The sequence below is a fragment of the Halichoerus grypus genome, chromosome 13 (assembly GCF_964656455.1).
Source record: "Halichoerus grypus chromosome 13, mHalGry1.hap1.1, whole genome shotgun sequence".
In the NCBI taxonomy this organism is placed as follows: Eukaryota; Metazoa; Chordata; class Mammalia; order Carnivora; family Phocidae; genus Halichoerus; species Halichoerus grypus.
The window spans coordinates 95,383,948-95,408,109 of NC_135724.1; the positions used below are offsets into that span (position 1 = coordinate 95,383,948).

Below are 24,162 nucleotides of genomic sequence, written 5' to 3' on the forward strand. Positions count from 1 at the left end.
GCCGGCTCCCTGCACTGTGGAAAATCCATGTGTAACTTTCAACTCCCCCAAAACTTAACTCCTCACAGCCTACTGTTGACCAGAAGCCTTACCGGTAACGGGTAATTAATATGTATTTTCTATGTGTATTATATACTGTGTTTTATGATAAAGCTAGAGAAAAGAAAATGTTATTAAAGTCATAAGAGAAAATACATTTATAGTACTATAACAGTATTTATTGAAAAAATCCACATGTAAGTGGACCTGCACAGTTCACACTCATGATGTTCAAGGGCCAACTTTCTAATTTTTTTTTTTAAAGATTTTATTTATTTGAGAGAGAGCACAAGCAGGAGGAGCAGCAGGAAGAGGGAGAGAGAGAAGCAGGCTCCGCACTGAGCAGGGAGCCGGCTGTGGGGCTCCATCCCAGGACCCTGGGATCGTGACCTGAGCCAAAAGCAGCACTTACTCGACTGAGCCACCCAGGCGCCCCTTCAAGGGTTAACTCCATAGGACCTTGAGAAGGTCTTAAGATTTGAATTGTTTTTGTTTTTGCTTTGTTAGAGAGTGTGAGCGGGGTGGGGGGGGTGGGAGGGCAGAGGGAGAGGGAAAGGAGGGAATCTTAAATAGATTCCACACCCAGCACAGAGCTCGATGGGCTCGATCCCACAATCCTGAGATCATGACCTCAGCTGAAATCAAGAGTCAGATGCTTCAACTGAGCCACCCAGGCGCCCCTGAATTTTTGTAAGCAATAGTGTCCTACATAATTAATGAATTTGAGCTACAAACTTGGTTTTCAAATTTTCAGTAGTTATAATAAAGATATAAGAATGTTTCTGTGAGTTGCATTATCCAAAGGTAAAAGTGAATTAGTTCTTCATAGAAAGTAAGTATTTCTTGGTCATTCTTAGATGAAGTCTTTGAATAAATGATATAGTGTGGGTAATGCCCTCAGAGAAATGTAGTAAATCCATGGGTCTTATAGTCATTTTTCATAGTTTTCCACAGAGTGTGACCCAAGGGGAAAATACCAAAGCACTTAGTAATCATAATTGCATATTTATGTACCTCTTCAATTGTGAAGCAGTATTCACATATGAAAATGTACATAAAATGTAAAAGTACAGCTTAATGAATTATTACCAACTGCATACCCATGAGGCAGCCATTCAGGTCAAGAAGTAGAACATTCCCAGCCCAAACGAGGCCCTTCGTGTGCCAGTCACAACCTCTCCCTCCTGGCAGAGGGAACCGGGACCCCGACTTTTGTAACCATTTCTGTGCTTCTCTTTCTAGTTTTACTCCTAAGTGTTCGTCCTTAAACACTGCAGTTTGTGTCATCTGCTGCAGAATATAGTGATTTGTGTTTTGTTTCTTTAACTTAACATTTTGTTTATGAGATCATTGCAAGTGCAGCTTTCTGTCCCGTGAAGACAGCTTCTTAATATCACCAAATTCAGTCAGTGTTCAGAATTCCAGTTGTCTCCTAAAACCCCAAATCGTTTGAAGTTTGGGTCAGAATCTGGGTACAGTTCATACAGTGTAATTGATCTGCCTCTCTTAAGTCCCTCTTAACCTATTGGCTCTTTTTTCCTAGCCCCATTTTTAAAAAAAAGATTTTATTTATTTGAGAGAGAGAGATAGCAAGAGAGAGCACTGAGCTGGGAGGAGAGGGAGAAGCAGGCTTCCCGTCGAGCAGGGAGCCCGATGCGGGACTCGATCCCAGGACCCCGGGATCATGACCTGAGCCGAAGGCAGCTGCTTAACGACTGAGCCACCCAGGCGCCCCGAGGCCAGGTGATGTATTCTGTGGATTTCCCACTGTCTGGGTTTTGCTAGTGTTGCTGGTGTGTTCTGTGTCTCCTGCAGTGCATGGATGTGGAGCTGTGCTGTCCAGTACAGAAGCCGCCGGCCACATCGCCTGTTTAAAATGATTAAATCTAGCCCCGAGTCACACTGGCCTCATTTCAGGTGCTCAGAAGCCACGAATTAGCACAGATAAAGAATATCTCCATCTTCACAGATCTGCTCTGGAGACTTGATCAGATTCAAGTGTGACTTTTTTTGGCAAGAGTATTTCAGAGGTTTTGGTACATGGTCTTTCAGGAGGCAACTTCCATCTGCTTGTCCCTTTGTCATGCCGGCAACTTTATATGGTTGTTGCCTTGATGGATTATTTCATTAGGGGCTACAAAGTGATACCCTGCTTCTACCTGCTCTTTGTTTCTCCCCCCCCCACTTCTTTGTTAATTAATTAATTTTTATGTATTTTTTAAAGATTTTATTTGAGAGAGAGGGAGGGAGAGAGAAGTAGGGAGGGAGAGAGCACAAGCAGGGGGAGGGGCAGAGGCAGAAGCAGGCTCCCTACTGAGCAGGGACGTGGGGCTCGATCCCAGGACCGCGGGATATTGACCTGAGCCGAAGGCAGATGCTTAACTGACTGAGCCGCTCAGGCACCCCTAATTAATTTATTTTTAAAAAATTATATTGGGTGCCTGGGTGGCGCAGGGTCCTGGGATCAAGCCCTGTATCGTGCTCCCTGCTCAGCGGGAGACCTACTTCTCCCTCTCCTGCTCCCCCCGCTCGTGTTCCCTCTGTCACTCTCTCTCTCTGTCAAATAAATAAATAAAATCTTTTAAAAAAAGAGATTTTATTTATTTGAGAGAGAGAGAAAGCACGAGCAGGGGGAGGGGCAGAGGGAGAAGCAGACTCCCCACTGGGATGCGGGACTCGATCCCAGGACCCCAGGATCATGACCCGAGCTGAAGGCAGACGCTTAACCAACTGAGCCCCCCAGGCGCCCCTTTCTTGCAGCATCATACTGAGTTTTGTTATCACGGTTATGCTTGTATCAAAAAGTTTAGGGTCGTGGGCGCCTGGGTGGCTCAGTTGGTTAAGCGACTGCCTTCGGCTCAGGTCATGATCCTGGAGTCCCGGGATCGAGTCCCGCATCAGGCTCCCTGCTCGGCAGGGAGTCTGCTTCTCCCTCTGACCCTCCTCCCTCTCATGCTCTCTGTCTCTCATTCTCTCTCTCGCAAAAAAAAAAAAAAAAAAAAAAGTTTAGGGTTGTGTTCTTGCTTCCATCTTCCATAGTTGTTTAGTAAAATAGGAATTATTTCTGCATTAAATGTCTACAGAATTAACTAGTAAAGCTGTTTTTTTGTGAGAAGACTTTAAGTTAGAGATTCTGTACTGCGGCTTGGCTCATCTTTAAGAGACGACCAGCTGATTAGTTTCGGTGCAGTATTTGAGAAGAATATCCATAGTTAACTAATTATCATTGTTCGTAGTATTTTAAAAATTTTCTTCATATGCAGTCCTGCCATCGGTGGCAGTTTTATCTCTTCCTTCTGATATTTGTACTTTTTCCTTGCATTTGTTGTACTGGCCAGGACCTCCAGGATACCTGTTTCCCCCCTCCTCTCAGCCTGCCTTGTTTCTGTCTGGTGCATCCCAGGGCTCATTTATGACAACGTCTGCCGTTAGCACCGACTCTGCAAGTTAAGGACACAGCCCCCAACATGACCGCCCTCACTTCTGTGGTCAGCTATAAGTTCTGGGGGCCCGCAGGCCACCTGCATTTCTGACCAACTGGCTACAAATTTGGGGGCTTCCCATGATCCCTTCAGGTGTGCTGGAACAGCTCACAGAACTTACAGAAGTGTTGTACATACAATTACAGTTTGAGTGTAAACGACACAGATTGGAAGCAGCCAAGTGAACAGACACAGAATGAGGTCTGGGGGGTTGCGGAGGTAGAGCTTTTCTGCCCTGTCCCCATGGAACCAGGACACATCACCCTTGTGGCACATAGCTTTGTGCTTCCCAACCAGGAAGCTAGCTTAAGGTTCCAATGTCCAGTTTTCTTTTTTTTGTTTGTTTAGATTTTATTTATTTATTAGAGAGCTGGAACGGGGGTGGGGAGGGGCAGAGGCAGAGGGAGAAGCAGGCTCCCTGCTGACAGGGGCCCTGACGTGGGACTCGATCCCAGGACCCTGGGATCATGACCTGAGCCAAAGACCGACCCTTAACCCACTGAGCCACCCAGGCGCCCCTCTACAGTTTTTATTGGGGATTCATTATGTAGATGTGATTTATTGACTCACTGGCCGTATGAGTGAACTCAATCTCCTCCCCTTCCTTGACGTTGGGCTCGTATCATCAGACTCAAAACACCAATCCTCTAATCAAATGGTTGATCTTACCAGCCGGTGCCCATCTAGAACACTATCTAGGAGCCCACTATGAGTCACCTTTTTTTGTGAGAAGCATAAACTCAGGAGGAGCCCATCATGAACTACGAAAACACTCTGTCACTGGGGAAATAACAAGACTTTAACATTTTTAAGAGCGAGAAAGTGAGTGTGCGCGCATGTGTCCTCGGCAGGGGGAGGGGCGGAGGGAGAGAGAATCCTAAGCAGGCTCCACACTCAGCGAGGAACCTGACACGGGGCTGGCTTGACCTCACGACCCTGAGATCATGTCCTGAGCCGAAATCAAGAGTCAGAGGCTTTTAACCGACTGAGCCACTGGGGTGCCCTCAAATAACAAGGCTTTAAAAGCTCTGTCCCAGGAACCTGAGACAAAGACCAGACAAATTATTATACAGTGGGTTGCCATTAGGTACCTGTGCTGTTTAATTACTTAAACGTAAGTAAAATTAAAAGGGGAACCCTCTTACAGTCTTGGTGGGAATGCAAACTGGTGCAGCCACCCTGGAGAACAGTATGGAAGTTCCTCAAATAGTTAAAAATAGAACTATCATGATTCAGCAGTTGCACTACTAGATATTTATCCAAAGGATACAAACGGGCGCCTGGGTGGCTCAGTCGTTAAGCGTCTGCCTTCGGCTCAGGTCATGATCTCAGGGTCCTGGGATCGAGCCCCGCATCGGGCTCCCTGCTCAGCGGGAAGCCTGCTTCTCCCTCTCCCACTCCCCCTGCTTGTGTTCCCTCTCTCGCTGTGTCTCTCTCTGTCAAATGAATAAAAAATTAAAAAAAAAAACAAAAAAACAAAGGACACAAACATAATGATCTGAAGGGACACCTGCACCCCAATGTTTATAGTAGCAATGTCCACAATAGCCAAACTATGGAAATAGCCCAAGTGTCCATAGACTGATGAATGGATAAAGATGTGGTGTGTACACACACACACGCTGGAATATTGCTCAGCCATCAAAAATGAAATCTTGCCATTTGCAGCAACGTGGCTGGAACTAGGTGGTACTTTCGCTAAGCGAAATAAGTCAGAGAAAGACAATTACATGATTGCACTCATGTGGAATTTAAGAAACAAAACAGATGAACATAGGGGAAGGAAAGGAAAAATAAGATAAAAACAGGGAAGCACACCGTAAGAGCCTCTTTCTTTAATTATTTTATTTAAAATTTTTTTTGAAGATTTTATTTATTTGACAGCACAAGCAGGGGGAGCAGCAGGCCGAGGGAGAAGCAGACTCCCCACTGAGCAGGGAGCCCAATGCGGGACACGATCCCAGGACTCTGGGATCATGACCTGAGCCGAAGGCAGACGCTTCAGTAACTGAACCACCCAGGTGCCCCCCATAAGAGACCCTTAACTCTAGGGAACAAACAGTTGCTGGGGGGGAGGTGGGTGGGTGGATAGGATAATATAATTGGGTGATGGGCATGAAGGAGGGCACTTGATGGAATGAGAGCTAGGTGTTACATGTAACTGATGAATCACTAAATTCTACTCCTGAAACTAGTAATACAGTATATGTTAACTGAATTTAAATTAAAAATAAAATCCATTCCTAGTCACCTTTGAAGTATTCAGTAGATGTTTGTGGCTAATGGCTACCTTGTTGGATGGTGCAGATACATTACATATGTCATCACAAAAAATTCTTTTGGACAATGTCCTTCTTGTCCTCTGAGAGCGAGTATTCAGAATTTCATCATTAAGTATGATGTTAGCTGTAGATGTTTGTAGATTATGATTACAAGTTCTATTACTAGTTGACAGTATTTTACAATGAAGACATTTTCATCATATGCCTTTTCCACATCTGTTGAAATAATGGTTTTTCTCCCTTATTCTGTTAATATGATTTATTGATTTCTGAATGCTAACCCCATCTTGCACTGTAGGTCACATTATGCTGTTTTTATACATGGCTTGATTCAATTTGCTAATTTTTTGTTAGGAATTTTGATTCTGTTAGAGTTATTTGCCCATGATGTTCATTTATTATGTTTTTGTTTGGTTTGGTCTGCTGGCCTTATACAGCGAGTCGAGAAGTTTGCACTCAGGAGGAATTTCTGTGAGGTTATTTTATTTATTCCTTAAATGATTGGAAGAATTTACCTCTGGAGCCACCTAGACTTGGAGTTTTCTTTGAAGGAAGGTTTTAAATTGTGGGGGTCAGTGTCTTTAACATTTACAGAATTAATTCAGACTTTTATCTTGTGTCATTTTTGAGTGCATTGTTTGAATATCTCTTTTACCTAAGTTGTCAGATACATTGGTATATCTTTACTACTTTCATGTTATCCTTTTTAACAACTTTTCTGAACTGTGACTTCAGTAGGATCTACCCAGTTTACGTGTGTAAGTCAGTGATTTTTCTGGTAATTTTATGTTGTGTTACCATCATTCCAGCTTTAGAAGTTCTGCTTCATCCCAAGGGGACCTGGTGATTTTGCAGTCAGTCCCTGTTTCCACCCGCAGTGGAGGCAACCACTGGCTTCCTTACTCTCATTTCACATCAGTGGGTTTGTATAATGTGTGTGGCTTCTCTCATCAGCGTAGGGTTTTGAAGTCCATCCATATTTTGGCACATGTCAGAAATTCATTCTTTTTACTAGTGTTCCATTCTGTGGGTGTTCCCTGTCTTTTTACTCGTTCACCACTTGCTGGGCATCTGGATTATTCACACATCCCGGTGGTTGTAAGTCCTGTCGTGGGGCAATCGTGTACATGGTTCATATGAATGTAGGTTTTCCTTTCTCTTGGGAACATGCCTGAGCGTGTCCTTGCTGTGTTGTCTGGTAAAATTATATTTAACCTTTTTAAGAAACTGCCACAGTCCCGTAGTGTCAGAACCATGTTATATCGTCGTTTAGTTCGTTTCTCCACATCTTTTCCAACACTTGTTATCGTCTGTCTTGTTGATTATCAGCATGCTGGTGAGTGTCACGTGGTTTCTCATTGTGGTCTTAATTTGCTCTTCTTTAATAACTAGTGATGTTGGTCACTGTTTCATTGCTGCTTATTAGCCATTCCTAAGTCTTCTTTGATAGAATGTATTAAAATAGTCTACCAGTTTTGGGCGCCTGGGTGGCTCAGTTGGTTAAGCGACTGCCTTCAGCTCAGGTCATGATCCTGGAGTCCTGGGATCGAGCCCACATCAGGCTCCCTGCTCGGCAGGGAGTCTGCTTCTCCCTCTGACCCTCTCATGCTCTCTCTGTCTCATTCTCTCTCTCAAATAAATAAATAAAATCTTTAAAAAAAAAAAATAAATAAATAAATAAATAAATAAAATAGTCTACTAGTTTTTATTTTTATTTAAAAAAATTTTTAAAGTAGGCTCCACGCCCAACGTGGAGCTTGAATGCTTGACCCTGAGATCAAGCATCATCTGCTCCGCTGTCTGAGCCTGTCAGGCATGTGCTGCCTACTTTTTAACTGTTTGTTTGTTTGTTTTTTGTAAGAGGTTTTCCTTTAAGTTCTGAGTCTTTTTTTTGTTTGTTTTTTTGTTTTTTAATCAGAAATAGGATTTGCAAATAATTTTTCCTGTCTGTGGCTTACCATTTTTTTCAGTTGTGTGGTTTGAAGTACAACAGTGTTAAATTTTGTGTTGCTCCTTCGAAAGGGATGTGGAAACCACCACGGTCTGGGCCCTCTCCTGTTGCAGCCCGGCGGGCCTACTGAAGACCCCAGCAGGAGATGCACAAACATACCTCAAAGAATGCAAGAGGAGACGAGCATGTGTCATATTTGCAGGGATTCTTAACTCTTGCACCCCTGAATTACCTGCTGGTGCTGTTTGCACCGGTTAACCCTTTCACAGCAGGTCTCTTACCCTGAAGGCGCTTAGGTTTTTTTCATAAGAGAAAATGTTCTTATTTCACAGTTATTCCTGATGAATATTTAAGTTGGCTACAAAATCCTTTCCTTTCAGCACTTTTAAAATGTCCTACTTTCTTCTGGCCTCTATGCTTCTGAATAAGAAATCTGCAGTCATTTTTTTTTTTTTTTTTTAAAGATTTATTTATTTATTTGAGAGAGCGAGAATGAGAGAGAGAGAGTACATGAGAGGGGGGAGGGTTAGAGGGAGAAGCAGGCTCCTCGCCGAGCAGGGAGCCCGATGCGGGACTCGATCCAGGGACTCCAGGATCATGACCTGAGCCGAAGGCAGTCGCTTAACCAACTGAGCCACCCAGGCGCCCGAGAAATCTGCAGTCATTTGAATTGCTTTCCCTGTAAGTGATGTGACTTCCTTCTTTGTCTGTATTCCGTCCCGTTTGATCGTGGCATGTTTGGTTGTGGCTTTCTTCATGTTTATCCAGTGGGGGGTTCACTGAGTTTCCTGAATCTGCCAACTTACGCCTTTTGCCACGTTTGGGGAGTGTGTAGCTGTCATTTGCTTTGTCCGCCACGTTCCTGCTTTTCTCTTCCTGGGACTCCCGGGACATGCATATGGTGTTGTCTGGCAGCGTCCTGAGCCCTGAGTGTCTGAAGCGCGTTTTTAAGTCTTTTTTTCTCTCATTTGCTCAAAATGGGTCTTCAGGTTCGCTGGCTCTTAAAGCGTATGAGGTGCTGTTTAGGTCAGGCTTTGTATTTTCTGATGGTATTCTGGATTTTTTAGAGTGCATGTTTTCTGGTCCTCTCAGGAGGGTTTGGGACAGAAATCCATCATGACCTAAAATCCAGAACCCTTTCTGAGACCTAGATTTGGTTATGTCACTCCCATTCCATGAAATCATGGCTAGCTGTTGGCAGCAAGAAAGTGTCTAGCTCAGGGGCGCCTGGGTGGCTCAGTCGGTTGGACATCTGACTCTTGATTTCAGCTCAGGTCCTGATCTCAGGGTTGTGAGATTGAGCCCCGTGTCAGGCTCTGTGCTCAGTGGGGAGTCGGCTTGAGATTCTCTCTCCGTCTGCCCATTCCCCCCCCCAAGCTCGCTCGCTCTCAAATCTTTAATTAAAAAAAGAAAGAAAAACTGTCTAGTTCATTTAAGTACAGTAGGCCCCACCTCCCATGTGGCCTTTAATCACTACCTTGCACCCTGTGATGTTGTCTAACAAACTGTTTGCACCTCCTGAACGCTAGCAGTTTTGGGGTCTCATTGGAGCTGTTGGCTCCCAGAATGCCTTTGCATCCCCATTTTTGTGGAAAGCACTGCTAATTTCCTAAAACCCATCTCAAGCTTTACCTCTTGCAAAGAGCTTAAGCTGATGCTCAAATTGATCGTTTTTTTTTTTTTAAAGATTTTATTTATTTATTTATTTATTTATTTATTTATTTTTTTAAGATTTTATTTATTTATTTGACAGAGACACAGCGAGAGAGGGAACACAAGCAGGGGGAGTGGGAGAGGGAGAAGCAGGCTTCCCGCCGAGCAGGGAGCCTGATGCGGGGCTCGATCCCAGGACGCCGGGATCGTGACCTGAGCCGAAGGCAGATGCTTAACGACTGAGCCACCCAGGCGCCCCAAGATTTTATTTATTTAACAGAGAGAGACACAGTGAGAGAGGGAACACAAGCAGGGGGAGAGGGAGAGGGAGAAGCAGGCTTCCCGCAGAGCAGGGAGCCCGATGCGGGGCTTGATCCCAGGACCCTGGGATCATGACCCGAGCGGAAGGCAGACGCTCAACGACTGAGCCACCAGGCGCCCCAAACTGATCGCTTTGACCCACATTGTGCCCTCCCTTCATTTCTGCCTCTGCTGTTATAATAGCTTATTTTATGAATAGGTGTGTATGTTTGCAGCCCTCTGCAAGGCTGTGCAGCTTTTTAGGGTGTTGTTTTGCTCTCTTTCTTTTGATACCACTTTTCTGGTGCCATAGTTGAGGTTCAGTACATATTTTGTTGGTGGTTCAGAAGATTTAAAATTGCCAATTCCAGTTGTCAGGTATCGTATGAATGGATACGTTCATTCGATTCTGAACAATCGAGGATCATGGCACTTTATCCCAGAGACATAATGCGAAGGAGACCGTCGTCATTCTCTGTAACTTGGTGTGATAAGAATGATGTGCTCAAGCTCCAGTCCTCCCTTCCCACGTCACACAGTGATTGTTGCTTCAGATTCACCGGGACTGTGCTCTTACAGGACACATTCTCATTTGAAGATTTATCTGTGGACTTCACCCAAAAGGAATGGCAGCTCCTGGACCCCAGTCAGAAGGACTTGTACAAGGATGTCATGTTGGAGAACTACAGCAGCCTCGTGTCTCTGGGTAAGGCAGCTCCCCGAGGACCACCGGTGGGGCCCAGCACCTTACTTTTTGAGTTGCTGAGAGCTCTGTGGCTTCTGAAATCTCTAATGGTTTTGGACCTGAATTCAGGGGATTGAAAGTTCCCTGCACTATGACAGTAGGGAAGGCATCTACATCTCACCTTCCAATAACGAAGACTTATTTTCGTTGTGCAGCTCTGAAACTTACCAGGATGGTGGTGTTGGTACTATTAGTGGGCAGCACCTAATGCAGGGAACTTACTGTATTTCACATACTGTTCACATGTGGACTTATTTACAGAGCAGTTTTTTTTATAATTTTTTTTTTTTTTTAAGATTTTATTTATTTGACAGAGCACAAGCAGAGGGAATAGCAAGCAGAGGGAGAGGGAGAAGCAGGCTCCCCGCCGAGCAGGGAGCCCGATGCGGGACTCGATCCCAGGACCCCGGGATCACGACCCGAGCCGAAGGCAGACGCCTAGCCGACTGAGCCACCCAGGCGTCCCTTACAGAGCAGTTTTGTGCGGAAGGTTTAAGTAACTTTCCCAGGGACTGACAGCTGGTAAATGAAGGGCCTGGATTTGAACCCCGGCAGATTGGCTCCAGAGCCTCTGAAGAGTGTAACGGTTTTGGATTTGGATTATAGAAGTCAAAGATTTTTATTTTTTATTTTTATTTTTTTTTAGATTTTATTTATTTATTTGACACAGAAAGAGATGGCGAGAGAGGGAACACAGCAGGGGGAGTGGGAGAGGGAGAAGCAGGCCTCCAGCTGAGCAGGGAGCCCGATGTGGGGCTCGATCCCAGGACCCCGGGATCATGACCTGAGCTGAAGGCAGACGCTTAACGACTGAGCCACCCAGGCGCCCCAGAAGTCAAAGATTTTTAGACCCCATTAGCCGCCAGGGAGACCGTTGCCTTTGAGAATTACTTACTCCGTTGATACACCAGTGAGTAGCTTCACTGTCTGCCTGATGCCAGACTTTGCTCATTCTTCAGAGGCCCTAAAGCCCAAGCAGTCGGGGCCATGGCTTTGTGTTTTCCCCTGAACAGGGTACGAAGTTATGAAACCTGATGTCATCTTCAAGTTGGAGCAAGGAGAAGAGCCGTGGATCAGAGATGGAGAAGTTCCAAGTTCAGATCGTCCAGGTGGGTGTGAGAACCAGCCAGATGCGGGAGGCGGAAAGTCAGTCTCAGCTGGCCAGTGGGTTGACTTCTGTGAATTGTGCTTTGGAGAGCTCTCTTTAAGATCTGTAAACCTTTAGTGGTGATTCAGAACAGGTGACACGAGCTGCTCAAATAAGTCACATTTAGATGTGGCTTCTTTGCTTGTAGCTTAACGCAAAATATCTACAGCTCGTCTAGGCCATGACTTACTCCCTGTCTTTCAAGTCTGGGACTTTGACTTTTTGTTTGGTATTCTGACATGTTTAGTCTCCTTCTGTCCTCTGTTCACCTCTGCTTGTACCTTCAGGAGGTTTCCTTTGCCCTCGTTTGGGCGTCTGATGCCCAGAGAAGTGCCCGTGGAGCAGAAAAGGAAGTCCTCCCTTATTCCTCCCAAACGGTGGTCCTTTTCCTCCTTTTGTAAGGTTGGCTTCTGGTGTACTTTACGTCTAGATTAGACACCATGGAGTGTACTGAACGTTCTCTCTTGCATTCTTATTATTGAATTCTCTTGCCCTTTGGAAACTGTCTTTTTTTTTTTTTTAAGATTTTATTTATTTATTTGAGAGAGAGTGAGAGAGAGGGTGCTCGAGAGGGGGTAGGGTCAGAGGGAGAAGCAGACTCCCCACCGAGCAGGGAGCCCGATGCTGGACTCGATCCTGGGACTCCAAGATCATGACCCGAGCCGAAGGCAGTCGCTCAACCAACTGAGCCACCCGGGTGCCCCTGGAAACTATCTTTTTAACTTAACTCCTCAAGTCACACTTAAAACTAGGCTTGATGGGTCCAGAGCCTTACCTTTTATAAGTGTTCTCAAATGATACCTTGTATTTCAGTCCCTAAAGCAGCCAGCTGTCTCTGATCTGTCCTACATCCCTACTCATCTGTGTGACATTGACTTCAGGTTCCCTCGGAAGCAGACCCTGAGATACGGATCTGAGTGCCAAGAATTTACTGTAGTGGGAGAAAGAGCAGGGAGATGGGGGTGGAGAGGGAATGGCGGTGTGCATGTTGGAAGGGGTGCTGACCCATGGCGGCTGCTGGGAGCCCCTGTGGGGCCAGGAAGCTGGTCACCCACTGACTCCCATCTCTCAGGGTGTTAACTCTCCAGAATGTCCAGAATCCCTGCATGCAGACCAAGCATGCCGTGTGTGGCCTAAGGATTGTTTTGGGCAGAGAGATGTGGGTGCCTGGGGTAGGTCCCACAGTCTGCCCGGGGCGTCCCTCTGAATGTAGCTGAGGCAGCAGAGTATCTGCTACAGCCGGTGGCCTCTTCCTCCGGGATCCACAGTCGGGGTCTGCGTCGGCCGTCAGCTGTTTACCCTTTCCCCCCACTTCATGGTCAATGCCATTTACACATTTCTCTGTGTCTTCACATGTAATATTTATTCTTCTCTGCATCTGAATGTTTGATTGTGCTATGCTTTATCTTCATCCTTCCTGCGTAAGCTCTGTTTTTGCTGCATTCATACTCATGGGATGTTCCTTGACTGTTCCAGCTAAAGTTTTCTCACTTTTTTGGAAGTCCCATCCCAGACCTGATCACAGTGTATGTAATGTTCCTTAGTTGGTTGGTTCCCTGAGCTGTGTGCACGCATAAACACAAGGTTTATAGTTTACATCCACTTATGTAATCAGACAATATTTATGCAATAAGCCCATTGTTTTAATTTAGGTGTTTTTAGCCAGGTGTGCATTAGATTACCTGGGCATTTTTTTTTCCAACAATAACCATTATGGATGCATTATCAGCAAAATTGATTCAGTAGAGTGGTGTGTATGTAGTTTTAAGATGGAATATTCTAGAACTGGAGTTTGTAGTTTGAGGAACCTCTTGTAATTTTTATGTGCCCCTCATTCATTGATAGCGTCCACTTGAGTGACAACTAAAGATAATTAAAAATAAAAGACCTAGAAAACACCTTACAGAAGCGTAGAAATTAGTTAAGTTAAGACATTTGTGGGGCGCCTGGGTGGCTCAGTCTGTTAAGCACCTGCCTTAGGCTCAGGTCATGATCCCGGGTCCTGGGATCAAGTCCTGCATCGGGCTTGTTGCTGGGCGGGGAGCCTGCTTCTCCCTCTGCCTCTGCTGCTCCCCCTGCTTGTGCTCTCTCTCTCTGGCAAATAAATAAATAAAATCTGTAAAAAAAAACTAAAAAAAAAAGTTAAGACATTTGCATTTAGGTTTTTTTGGTTTTTTTAAATTCAGGATTTAAATATTGGACATTCATGCTTCACTGCAACGTAGTCAAAGCTACCTAAACAAGGCCTGTGTGTCAGGGTCCTCAAGACCACCATGTTCGGAGAGTCGCTAGGAGGACTCAGGATATCGTTGTCCATAAGGCTAAGACTTATTACAGTGACCTAATGACAGCTTCCTCACCAGGGAAAGGGCAAAGCACAGTCTGGAGGAATCCGGGTGTAGGTTTCCTGTGCTGCTCCCTCCGTGAGGGTCACCCCAGCAACAAAAATGCAGTAATGTGTGTAGTGTTTCTGCCCAGGAAAGCTCACTGATGACCCAGCACCCGGGGACCTCGCCTGGCACATAGCAGCATTGCAGACTCCCAGGACGGCAGGCGCTCAGCACAGACCACCTTGTTTGCACAGAGTCCAGGCACAGGTTGCCCCTGTTAAAAGCTGGGAGTGGTGGGAACACTCTAGAAACCAAGCTCCAAATGGCAGCCAAGGGCTACATTGCAGTCGTGTGTCGTAGAAAGTTGAAGACGTGGTGATGTCTCTTACTCCAGGTATTGTGCTGGGTGGTACGGGTACAATAGTGAGCATTAGAGATCAGTTGCCTGCCTACAGAGTGCTTACTTTCTCATGGGAGGATAAAACTAATCAAGTTGGCAAATAACCAGGGTAAAGCCCAGATCCTAAAAGGTCTATTATAGAAATAAATTAGATAGATGATAATAGGGTAGAGAGTCTGTGGCTCTGCTCAGGCTGCCATAACAAAATAGCACAGATGGGTAAACAGCAGCAAGCTGTTCCCACAATTGGGGAGGCTGGAAGTCCAAGGTCAAGGTGCCTGCCTGATTGGGTTCTAATGAACACGGTCCTCCTGGTTTGTAGACAGCCGCCTTGTAGCTTTGCCGCCACATGGCCTCTCTTTGTGCAGGGAGTGGGGGGTGGTGAGGTGTTTCTAATAAGGATACTAATCCTTTTGGATCAGGGCCCCACCCTTATGATCTCATTTAACCTTAATTCCGTTGAGATCCCATTTCCAAATATAGCCACACTGAAGGTTAGGGCTTCAACATAGAGTTTTGGGGATGGGCAGGTAGGGGGGACGCGTAAACATTCAGTCCACAATATGGTCATGTGGAGAAGCCAGTTCTGGACGTGAAGACCAAAGTGAGTGAGCTATGTGAATTGGGGGAAAGTGTTCCCTAAATGAATGCAGATATGAATGTATTAGGTCAGGAAGGGGCTTGGTGACCTCAGGAAAATGGAAAGGAAGCCTTTGTGTCTGGGGCTTAGTGTGCCAGGGAAATAGAGGCTGGCCTGTGTGCGGGACCTAGGTCGTACATGGACTTGTAAGCAGTAGACAGGTGGTTAGACTGATGCAAGTAATTTTAAGTAAAAATAGTTACCTGATTTACATTTTTTAAAAAGATTTATTTGAGCGCCTGGGTGGCTCAGTTGGTTAAGCAACTGCCTTCGGCTCAGGTCATGATCCTGGAGTCCTGGGATCGAGTCCCACATCGGGCTCCCTGCTCAGCAGGGAGTCTGCTTCTCCCTCTGACCCTCCTCCCTTTCATGCTCTCTGTCTCTCATTCTCTCTCTCTCGCAAATAAATAAAATCTTAAAAAAATAAAAAAATAAAAAAAATAAAAGATTTATTTATTTGAGAGAGAGCACGTGCGAGTGGGGGAAAGGGCAGAGGAGTCAGAGAGGGAGACAAACAGACCCCCTGCTGAGCACGGGGCCCTGTGTGGGGCTCAGTCCCACGACCCTGAGATCATGACCTGAGCCGAAACCAGGAGTTGGACACTTAGCCAACTGAGCCACCCAGGAGCCCCCTGATTTACACTTTTTTTTTTTTTAATGTTTGCTCTTTTTTTTTTTTTTTTTTAAGATATTTATTTATTTATTTATTTGACAGATCGCACAAGTAGGCAGAGCAGCAGGCAGAGGGAAAGGGAGAAGCAGGCTCTCTGCTGAGCAGGGAGCCCGATGCGGGGCTCGATCCCAGGACCCTGGGATCATGACCCGAGCCAAAGGCAGCCGCTTAACCGACTGAGCCACCCAGGCACCCCTGATTTACATTTTTAGAAGTTTGACTTAACTGCATTGTGGAAAATATAATGGGAAGCAGGGAAACCAGGTGGAAGGCTGTTTCACTGAGCTAATGAGATAGATTAAAGTATAGCAGGGAAGAGTGGTGGGGAGAGACCAAACATAAAGCAGTCCAATTTTTCTAGTGGGAAAAAAGTAAAAATTTCCAAATGTGTGTGTATGTATGTATGTATTTATTTATTTAAAGATTTTATTTATTTATTTGACAGAGAAAGACACAGCGAGAGAGGGAACAGGGGAGAGGGAGAGGGAGAAGTAGGCTTCCCGCCAAGCAGGGAGCCCGATGGAGGGCTCAATCCCAGGACCCTGGGATCATGACCTGAGCCGAAGGCAGACACTTAACGACTGAGCCATCCAGGAGCCCTTCCAAATGTGTATTTAGTCTAACAATGTAATATTTAAAGTAATGCAAAGTTGTAAGTTTAATTTACAAGTACTTCATTTTCTGCTCTCACATCTCCTATTACCACTTTATTCAGACTCTTAACCTCCATCTCAAAGCTAATGTTTCTATACTAGACTCTGATTTTAACTGCCAGACCTCTTTTTCCCTCATCCCCTATCTTAGAGTATTTTCAGTGAAAGAACATATGGATCTGGGGCGCCTGGGTGGCTCAGTCATTAAGCATCTGCCTTCGGCTCAGGTCAGGATCCTGGGGTCCGGGGATCGAGTCCCACATCGGGCTTCCTGCTCCGCGGGAAGCCTACTTCTTCCTTTCCTACCCGCCCTGCTTGTGTTCCCTCTCTCACTGTGTCTCTCTCTCTCAAATAAATAAATAAAATCTTAAAACAAACAAACATATGGATCTTAAGGTTTTGTGCCTGAACAGGTTAAATGAAAGATGATGCGTTCCATGAAGTGGCTTTTATGGTAATAATGTTGAAAATGTGCTTGGAAAGTTTCAGACTTCCAGAAAATCTAAAAATGGGGAAAAGCTCACAAACGATTTCTCATTCTTCAAGCTTGAAATGGCTTCAGTAGTTCCTCTATCAAACCTGTTAATTTTCTGTCTTCTTCCCATTAGAATGTAAGCTTTGCAAGGTCAGGGGCTGACTGTCTCCTGTCCCCAGTGCTTTGCACACTCAGTCAGGGTGGAGGAAATCCTCTCCTCAGAATATTGGATCAGTTCTTCTTCCATCCTCCTTTCTTTGTTCCTCTTCGGTCTTGATGAATTTTTTACATTTTATAAACCTAGATTTGACAACAACCAGAGGTGACTTAATATACTGCCTGTATCTTATTCCTATTTATAGCATTTTCTTTTCTTTTTTCCCCCAAATACCCAGAGGATAGATCTTATACTTGGGACTGAGAGACAGCCTTCCAAAGCGTTCATCCCCGCAAATAGCATTGCTGGTTTTGTATTCTGTAAACACAACCATAGAAGAGGCGCCTGGGGGGCTCAGTCAGTTAAGCGTCCAACTCTTGGTTTTGGCTCAGGTCATGATCTCAGGGTCATAGGATTGAGCCCCGTGTTTGGGCTCCACACTCATCGGGGAGTCTGCTTGAGATTCTCTCCCTCTGCCCTTCCTCCTACTTTCGTGCATGCTCGCTCTCTCTTTCTCTAAAATAGATAAATAAATCTTAAACATAACCATGGAAGCATTCACAGGGTTTTCTTTCTTTATAGAACAAGTCTTGCAAGTAGATGGTCACATGACATGGCACCAGGATAACCAAGAGAAGCTTAGAAATATGAAACAAGATCATGAATGTGATACATTTGGAAAAAAATTCAATCTGAGCATGAACTTTGTTCCTTTAACGAAATCAAACAGTGAAGATGACGTAGATGGATTACTTTTAAAACATCACTTAGATTTACTTATTCCAAAAGCAGATTATGGAAAAGTGGAACCACACGGCTTAAGTGTATTTGATAAATTGTTTCTCCATACTAAGCCTGAGGAAACTAATACTTGGTTAAAATACTATGACTATGATAAATATGATAAAATTAGCTCTAAGAAGTCGCAGATTATCATATATCATAGAACTCGTTTAGGGGAGAAACTCTATGAATGCAGTGAATGTAGGAAGCGCTTCAGTAAGAAAGCAAGTCTCATTAAGCATCAGAGCAGACATGTAAGAGAGATCGCCTTTGGCTGTGGTAAGTGTGGCAAAACCTTTCCCCAGAAGTCACAGTTTATTACTCATCACAGAACTCATACGGGAGAGAAACCTTATAACTGTGGCCAGTGCGGGAAAGCCTTCTCCCAGAAGTCGCAGCTCACATCCCATCAGAGAACACACACAGGAGAGAAACCATATGAATGTGGTGAATGTGGGAAAGCCTTCTCCCGGAAGTCACATCTCATCTCACACTGGAGGACACACACAGGTGAAAAACCCTACGGGTGCAATGAATGTGGGAGGGCCTTTAGTGAGAAGTCAAATCTTATTAATCATCAGAGAATTCATACAGGAGAGAAACCTTTTGAATGCAGAGAATGTGGGAAAGCTTTCAGCAGGAAGTCACAGCTTGTTACACATCACAGGACTCACACAGGAACAAAACCCTATGGATGTAGTGATTGTAGAAAAGCCTTCTTTGAGAAATCAGAGCTCATTAGACATCAGACAATTCATACTGGAGAGAAGCCCTACGAATGCAGTGAATGTCAGAAAGCCTTCAGAGAGCGGTCGAGTCTCATTAACCACCAGAGAACTCACACGGGAGAGAAGCCTCATGTGTGCATTCAGTGCGGGAAGGCCTTCTCCCAGAAGTCACATCTCATATCCCATCAGATGACACACACAGGAGAGAAACCCTTCGTATGCAGTAAATGTGGGAAAGCCTTCAGCAGGAAATCTCAGCTTGTTAGACATCAGAGAACTCACACAGGAGAAAAACCCTATGAATGCAGTGAGTGTGGGAAGGCTTTCAGTGAAAAATTGAGCCTGACTAATCATCAGAGAATTCATACAGGAGAAAAACCCTATGTGTGCAGCGAGTGTGGGAAGGCCTTTTGTCAGAAGTCACATCTCATATCCCATCAGAGGACTCACACGGGAGAGAAACCCTATGAATGCACGGAATGTGGGAAAGCCTTTGGTGAGAAGTCGAGTCTTGCAACTCACCAGAGAACCCATACAGGAGAAAAACCATACGGTTGTAGGGATTGTGAAAAAGCCTTTTCTCAGAAGTCACAGCTGAATACTCACCAGAGAATCCACACAGGAGAGAAACCCTACGAATGCAGTCTTTGTAGGAAAGCTTTCTTTGAGAAATCAGAGCTAATTAGACATCAAAGAACTCACACAGGAGAAAAACCATACGAATGCAGCGAGTGTGGGAAGGCCTTCAGGGAGAAGTCAAGCCTCCTCAATCATCAGAGAACTCACACAGGCGAGAAACCCTTTGGGTGCGGTGTGTGTGGCAAAGCCTTTTCTCGGAAATCACACCTCACACCACATCAGAGGACACACACTGGGGAGAAGCCCTATGGCTGCAGTGAATGTAGGAAGGCCTTTTCTCAGAAGTCACAGCTTGTTAATCACCAGAGAATTCACACAGGAGAGAAGCCCTACCAATGCCACGAATGTGGGAAAGCCTTCTCCCAAAAGTCACAGCTCATTAATCACCAGAGAACTCATACAGTGAAGAAATCCTAGGAGTGGAGTTAATACTAGCCTTTGACCGAGATCTCACCTGTTTGTACTTCAGAAAACACAGGGTAAACCTTTCAGATAAATAGTTGCATCACATTGTATGTCTGTCTGGGTAATCTTTTAGGGTAGGAGCTCTGAGGTTATGTAGGGAGAGCTTTCAGCAGGTTAACCTGTTCATGTAAGAACCCTGAGAGTAGAATGAGCCTGTGGGATGCAGTGGATTTCAGAACCCTGTCAGACATAAAGTGGGAAATGAAAAGCAACCAGGAGTACAGTAAACATCAGAAAGCCTTGCAGAGGTCACACCTCATTTGCTGGTGGAAATATCCCCACTGGGGTAAACCCTAGTCCAGTAAATGAGGAAAAACCCCATGAATGCAGCAAGTAATGTCATATTTTCGTCAAGAAGTCACAGCTCGTTGTGCATTAAGGAAATACTCTCAGGAATGAAGCTCAGTGAAAATGCTAAATATGGGACAGTCTTCAGCAGGTAATCCAACCGTATCGTATTTTGGGGGAATTCATATTGTGGGTAAAACTAACAATTTAAAGACCTTGGAAACATGTGCCCCTAGAAATAAGGCTATAAAGGGAAGCCATACATTTTTTTATAGACGGGGTTATCAAAAATGCCCAATTCTAATGGTTGATATGTTCACTCTGAAGAATGAAGTTTTAAAAATATGTGAATACACAAACAATGAATCATGGAACACTATATCTAAAACTAATGATGTAATGTATGGGGATTAACATAACAATAAAAAATTTAAAAAAAAAATAAAAAAATAAAAATATGTGAATAAATTGAGTCATTGAAACATCAAAATAAGACATTTCTCAGTGGTATTTATGGCTTATTTTCCTGTGTCACACAGTGTGTCTCATGTTTTGGAATCACGTGCTAATGTAACTGCAAGCACGAAGTGCACGTACCGTGCCTGGTGGTGCCTCCGACGTCAGGACACACCGCGTGCTGCTGGTTTCTCTGTTTCAGTGATACGGTAAAAACGGCAGCTGATACAGCACGTGTTACTGCGAAAGACGCAGCTTGAGTGAGTGCACCACATCCTTTTTCCTTACGGCTTGTTGGCATATAGAAGGGGTCTGTTGTTGCTGACCTTTCTCTTCAGTTACAAAAGCCAACATTCTGCAACCTGAGAGAAACAATTTAAATAGAACCTGGTTGTTAATTTTCAAAGGCAGGAACCACAGCCCAGCAGTAGCGACTCACGAGAGAACAAAAGAAAGCAGGTGTGTGAACTCTGCACTCAGCACTCGGGCTAAATGGCAGTCGTGCTGTGCAAGGTCTTGTTCCCATTCAGCTTGGCGCCTTTGGCTTCAAGTGGACATGCTTCAAGTACAGCATGTATGTTACTTCACTGATGAAATACCACGATGCTGTGTGCTATTATGTTTTTGGTGTTTCTTAGAATATCTTGTAAAAAAACTAGATGGAGAAGCCAATTTAAGAGTCACTGTTCAGAAAATGTAAAATACAGATTTTTGTGGTGAGAAATATATTTTTGGTGTATTCAAGGAAGCCTGTTTTGCCTTCCTGCGAATTTCTGTGACTACTGGATAGGTGTTAGGAATTAGGATTTTCATTGTTGCATCATTTGAAATACGTGTGTTTCACCTTTCGTCACCCGTTGCATCCTCTACATGGAGACTCCCGCTGTAAACCTTTCATGATAAGTAGGGTTTACTTTGGCAGTGCATGAACCACCCCTTAGGTAGAACTTTGCAGTGATCTTAACAATGTTGCTTGACAAAGTCAACAGTATTCTGTGTGATGGTGAAATTCAGAAAAGTCCAGCCCTGACCTTGTTACCAGACTTGGAAAAATCATGACTTCTCTCAAACACAAGTTGCTTTTATCAGTATGGTGTATTGCACCTTTGATTCTAGCAGTATTTTTTTTTTCCTTTAGTTACCAATTTTAACATCATTGTTGAAAAATTGGGACTTAAAGAGTAATTTTCTAATCCACTGCACCAGGTTAAAAGTATCTTGAGTTCCCAAATTTGTATTCATATTCAAATGTATGGACTTCCTACTCTTCCCCTAATACCTGAACATGATTTTTATCAACTTCATTTCTAAGAGAATAGTGACAGGGTGATTCTTTGTAGATTTTCCTATTTTTAAATTTTCATCGATCATGATTCTCTTTCCTAGTCCCAGAGATTGATTCATTAGTTCTTGGATTGAGTTTGGAGTCTGTTGTCTAAAAGTGACCTAATTTTGCTGACTTCAATTCTAGATTATTCCATGTACTATTAGGTAGTTAAACCCAGTGCTTTCCTCACTAACTAATAGAACTTCGGCACTAGCCCATTGGTCTAATACCCAAGAGCAGGTTTTTTTCCCGAGTGCCAGGAAGCAGTCATTGGGAGGGCTAAATGCTGGCAGCAGAGGTCTCGTTTATCAGAATACCTTACGTGGAGGCCCAGCTATGTTGTGTAGAACTCACTAGGGACTCTTTCTGAAGTCACAAGAGGGCTTTGATTCTGAAATTAGACATTTCTAGTGTTTGTCTTTTAAATTACTTTGGTAAACCACAGAACACATGTAACCCCACATTTCCGCTCACAAATCCCACATCAGGAAGAAAACAGGTTTTAAAGTTAAGAGGGATTTATGTGCAGCTTCCTGGAGCACAACAGGTTATGTTGGTTGAATGGGAAAGGAGCCCAGGTGGAAGGAGCAACCCCTCTCTCCTCTCTCCACCCAGGTTCCCCCAGTGGCCTGGAGACAGTCCTGCGGAGGATAATTCCTATTGTATATTCCTTCTACTAAGTAAAGTGAATTTTGGGATCTGTCCCAGGAGTGCCTTCTGTTCAGCCTTTCTTTGTGGGCTTTGGTAATAGAGACAAAGTTATCTCTGTGTGGGTCCATGTGTTCTGGATATTTTAATTTCAAGATCAACTCTTGTAGAGACTGGGTGAAAGGAACCCAAAGAATATCTGATTTATCCAGCAATACCTGTGTCAGATAGCAGAATAGAGATCAGCAGGCATTTGGAATCCACACTTGAGGCCTCCCTTATTGGTTGCTTATTCCAGCAGAATATGCTCAGGTTGTTGATTTCACCGAACTCCTGAGTCTGCAAATACTGTACCAACAAGCCGGCCTGGGCCAAGTGCGGACGAGCTCACCCCACCATGACCCTCGTCCATTTTCCACAGTTAGTAGTTATTTTAAGATGCAATTCCGATTATGCACTTCTCTGTTGAAAAACCACGTGGCTAATTGTGGACTTAAAATGTACTGTCCTCACCGTAGATGAGGACTTCTGTACAAATCCAGGCTATCTGTCATTTCTGAATATCTTTCTTCCTACACAATACTTTTTTGGCCTCCTTGAACTACTTGGAGTTCCTTGAGGTTTCTACAGTTTAATGCTTTTCGCCAACCTTCTGTCCCTGAAATGCCCGTGTTCCTTGTTAATGCCTGTCCACACTTTATGAGCGTGCACACGTGTTTGTCACTGTGATAATATAACCATCACATGTCTTTTCCATTAGAAAGCTGGAAAGCTGGGACTACCTTCTTTGCATAGTTTAAGCAACTGAAGCTGTAACATGTAAGCGTGGGTGCTCTCAGTGGCTTCCCCCTACCACGTGGGGAAGCATCGTCTGCAGAAAGAGACAAGAATGAAGCCATGGAAAATCGTGCTCCAGGATCTGCTGCTTCTGGTCTTGATGTCCTGGTTCACCTCTGCCCTCTGCCTTTTTCATGCCTTGATTGTTGCATTCTTCTGTGAGATATCCCAAATATCCTTGTAATAAATTCTCATGTTTGCTTTGGCTGGTTCAAGTCGTGTTTGTTACTTACAACCCAAATATTCTTCACGTAGGAGGTCAGGCTGTATCATGACTTGGATTCTCTGGAAGTGGACCCTGACATGAAGTTTGGAATGCAAGATGCTTATGGAGGATCAGCAGCTGTGAGGTGAAGGAAGGATAAACAGCAAAGGGTGGGTCAGAGGAAGAAGGCTGCACAGAAGTGGTTGAGACCCTGGCCACACTGGTAGGGAGCTCTGAAGCAAGTGCTGCTCAGGAGTGACTCGTATTGGGCCCCGATGGTCAGGTCTCTGCAGCCCTGAGGTTCTCTGTCACCAGAGGCCTGCGGCCCTGAGAAGGGGATCATCCCATGTCAGGCAGTTTGTTTTTTTTTTTTTTTTTTAGCTCAGGCCAACTCCACAAAGGCTGGCCACTGGAGGCAGCCTGCTGGCCTCTCTCCCTGCCCCTGGGTAGCAAGTCCTTCCTTGGAGAGGGTTGAGCGGCCCATCTCTGTCACCACAGTCCAGCCCTTCCACTGCTGAGCCCCATTTTCCCAGCATTGGGTCTGTCTGAGGAGAGATTGAGGAAACAGGTCACTAGGACCAACCGGTCCCCACTGGTGGTGGTCTCTCTCCCCGGGGAGCCATTCCGGGGCCTCTGCTGGCTTTGGTGGCTCACGAGGCCATTCCGGCTTTCTACGGAAGGTGAGTTATGTAATAAATCCAGTGTACCCTTTTGTTCTGGGCATATTCTTGCACCCCCTTTGCTGCAGAGTGGTTCCTTCTGGTCTGATACAGTGTATGAGGGATCCCATACTGTTCAATCATTTTGTGAGCCTTTTTTTTTTTTTTTAAAGATTTTTATTTGAGGAAGAGAGAGCAAG

At 44.7% G+C, this 24,162-nt stretch overlaps 1 protein-coding gene across 10 annotated transcripts in view; it reads left to right on the top strand.

Moving 5' to 3' along the window:
* The window catches only part of LOC118528841 (uncharacterized), a 59,849-nt gene extending 36,545 nt beyond the window's left edge, over nt 1–23,304 (top strand). For 2 of the 10 annotated variants that reach the window (XM_036081185.2, XM_036081188.2), the window contains 3 exons: nt 10,287–10,413; nt 11,466–11,561; nt 17,510–23,304. In XM_036081185.2, coding sequence (XP_035937078.1) covers nt 10,287–10,413; nt 11,466–11,561; nt 17,510–19,494 — 2,208 coding nt within the window. In that variant the 3' untranslated portion in view covers nt 19,495–23,304. Of the gene's footprint in view, nt 1–10,261; nt 10,414–11,465; nt 11,562–11,888; nt 12,002–13,803; nt 14,324–17,509 lie in introns of those variants that run through there. The other 8 variants (XR_013443579.1, XR_013443580.1, XR_013443581.1 and 5 more) reach the window with 8 other exon arrangements.
* The last annotated feature ends 858 nt before the right edge of the window (nt 23,305–24,162 follow it).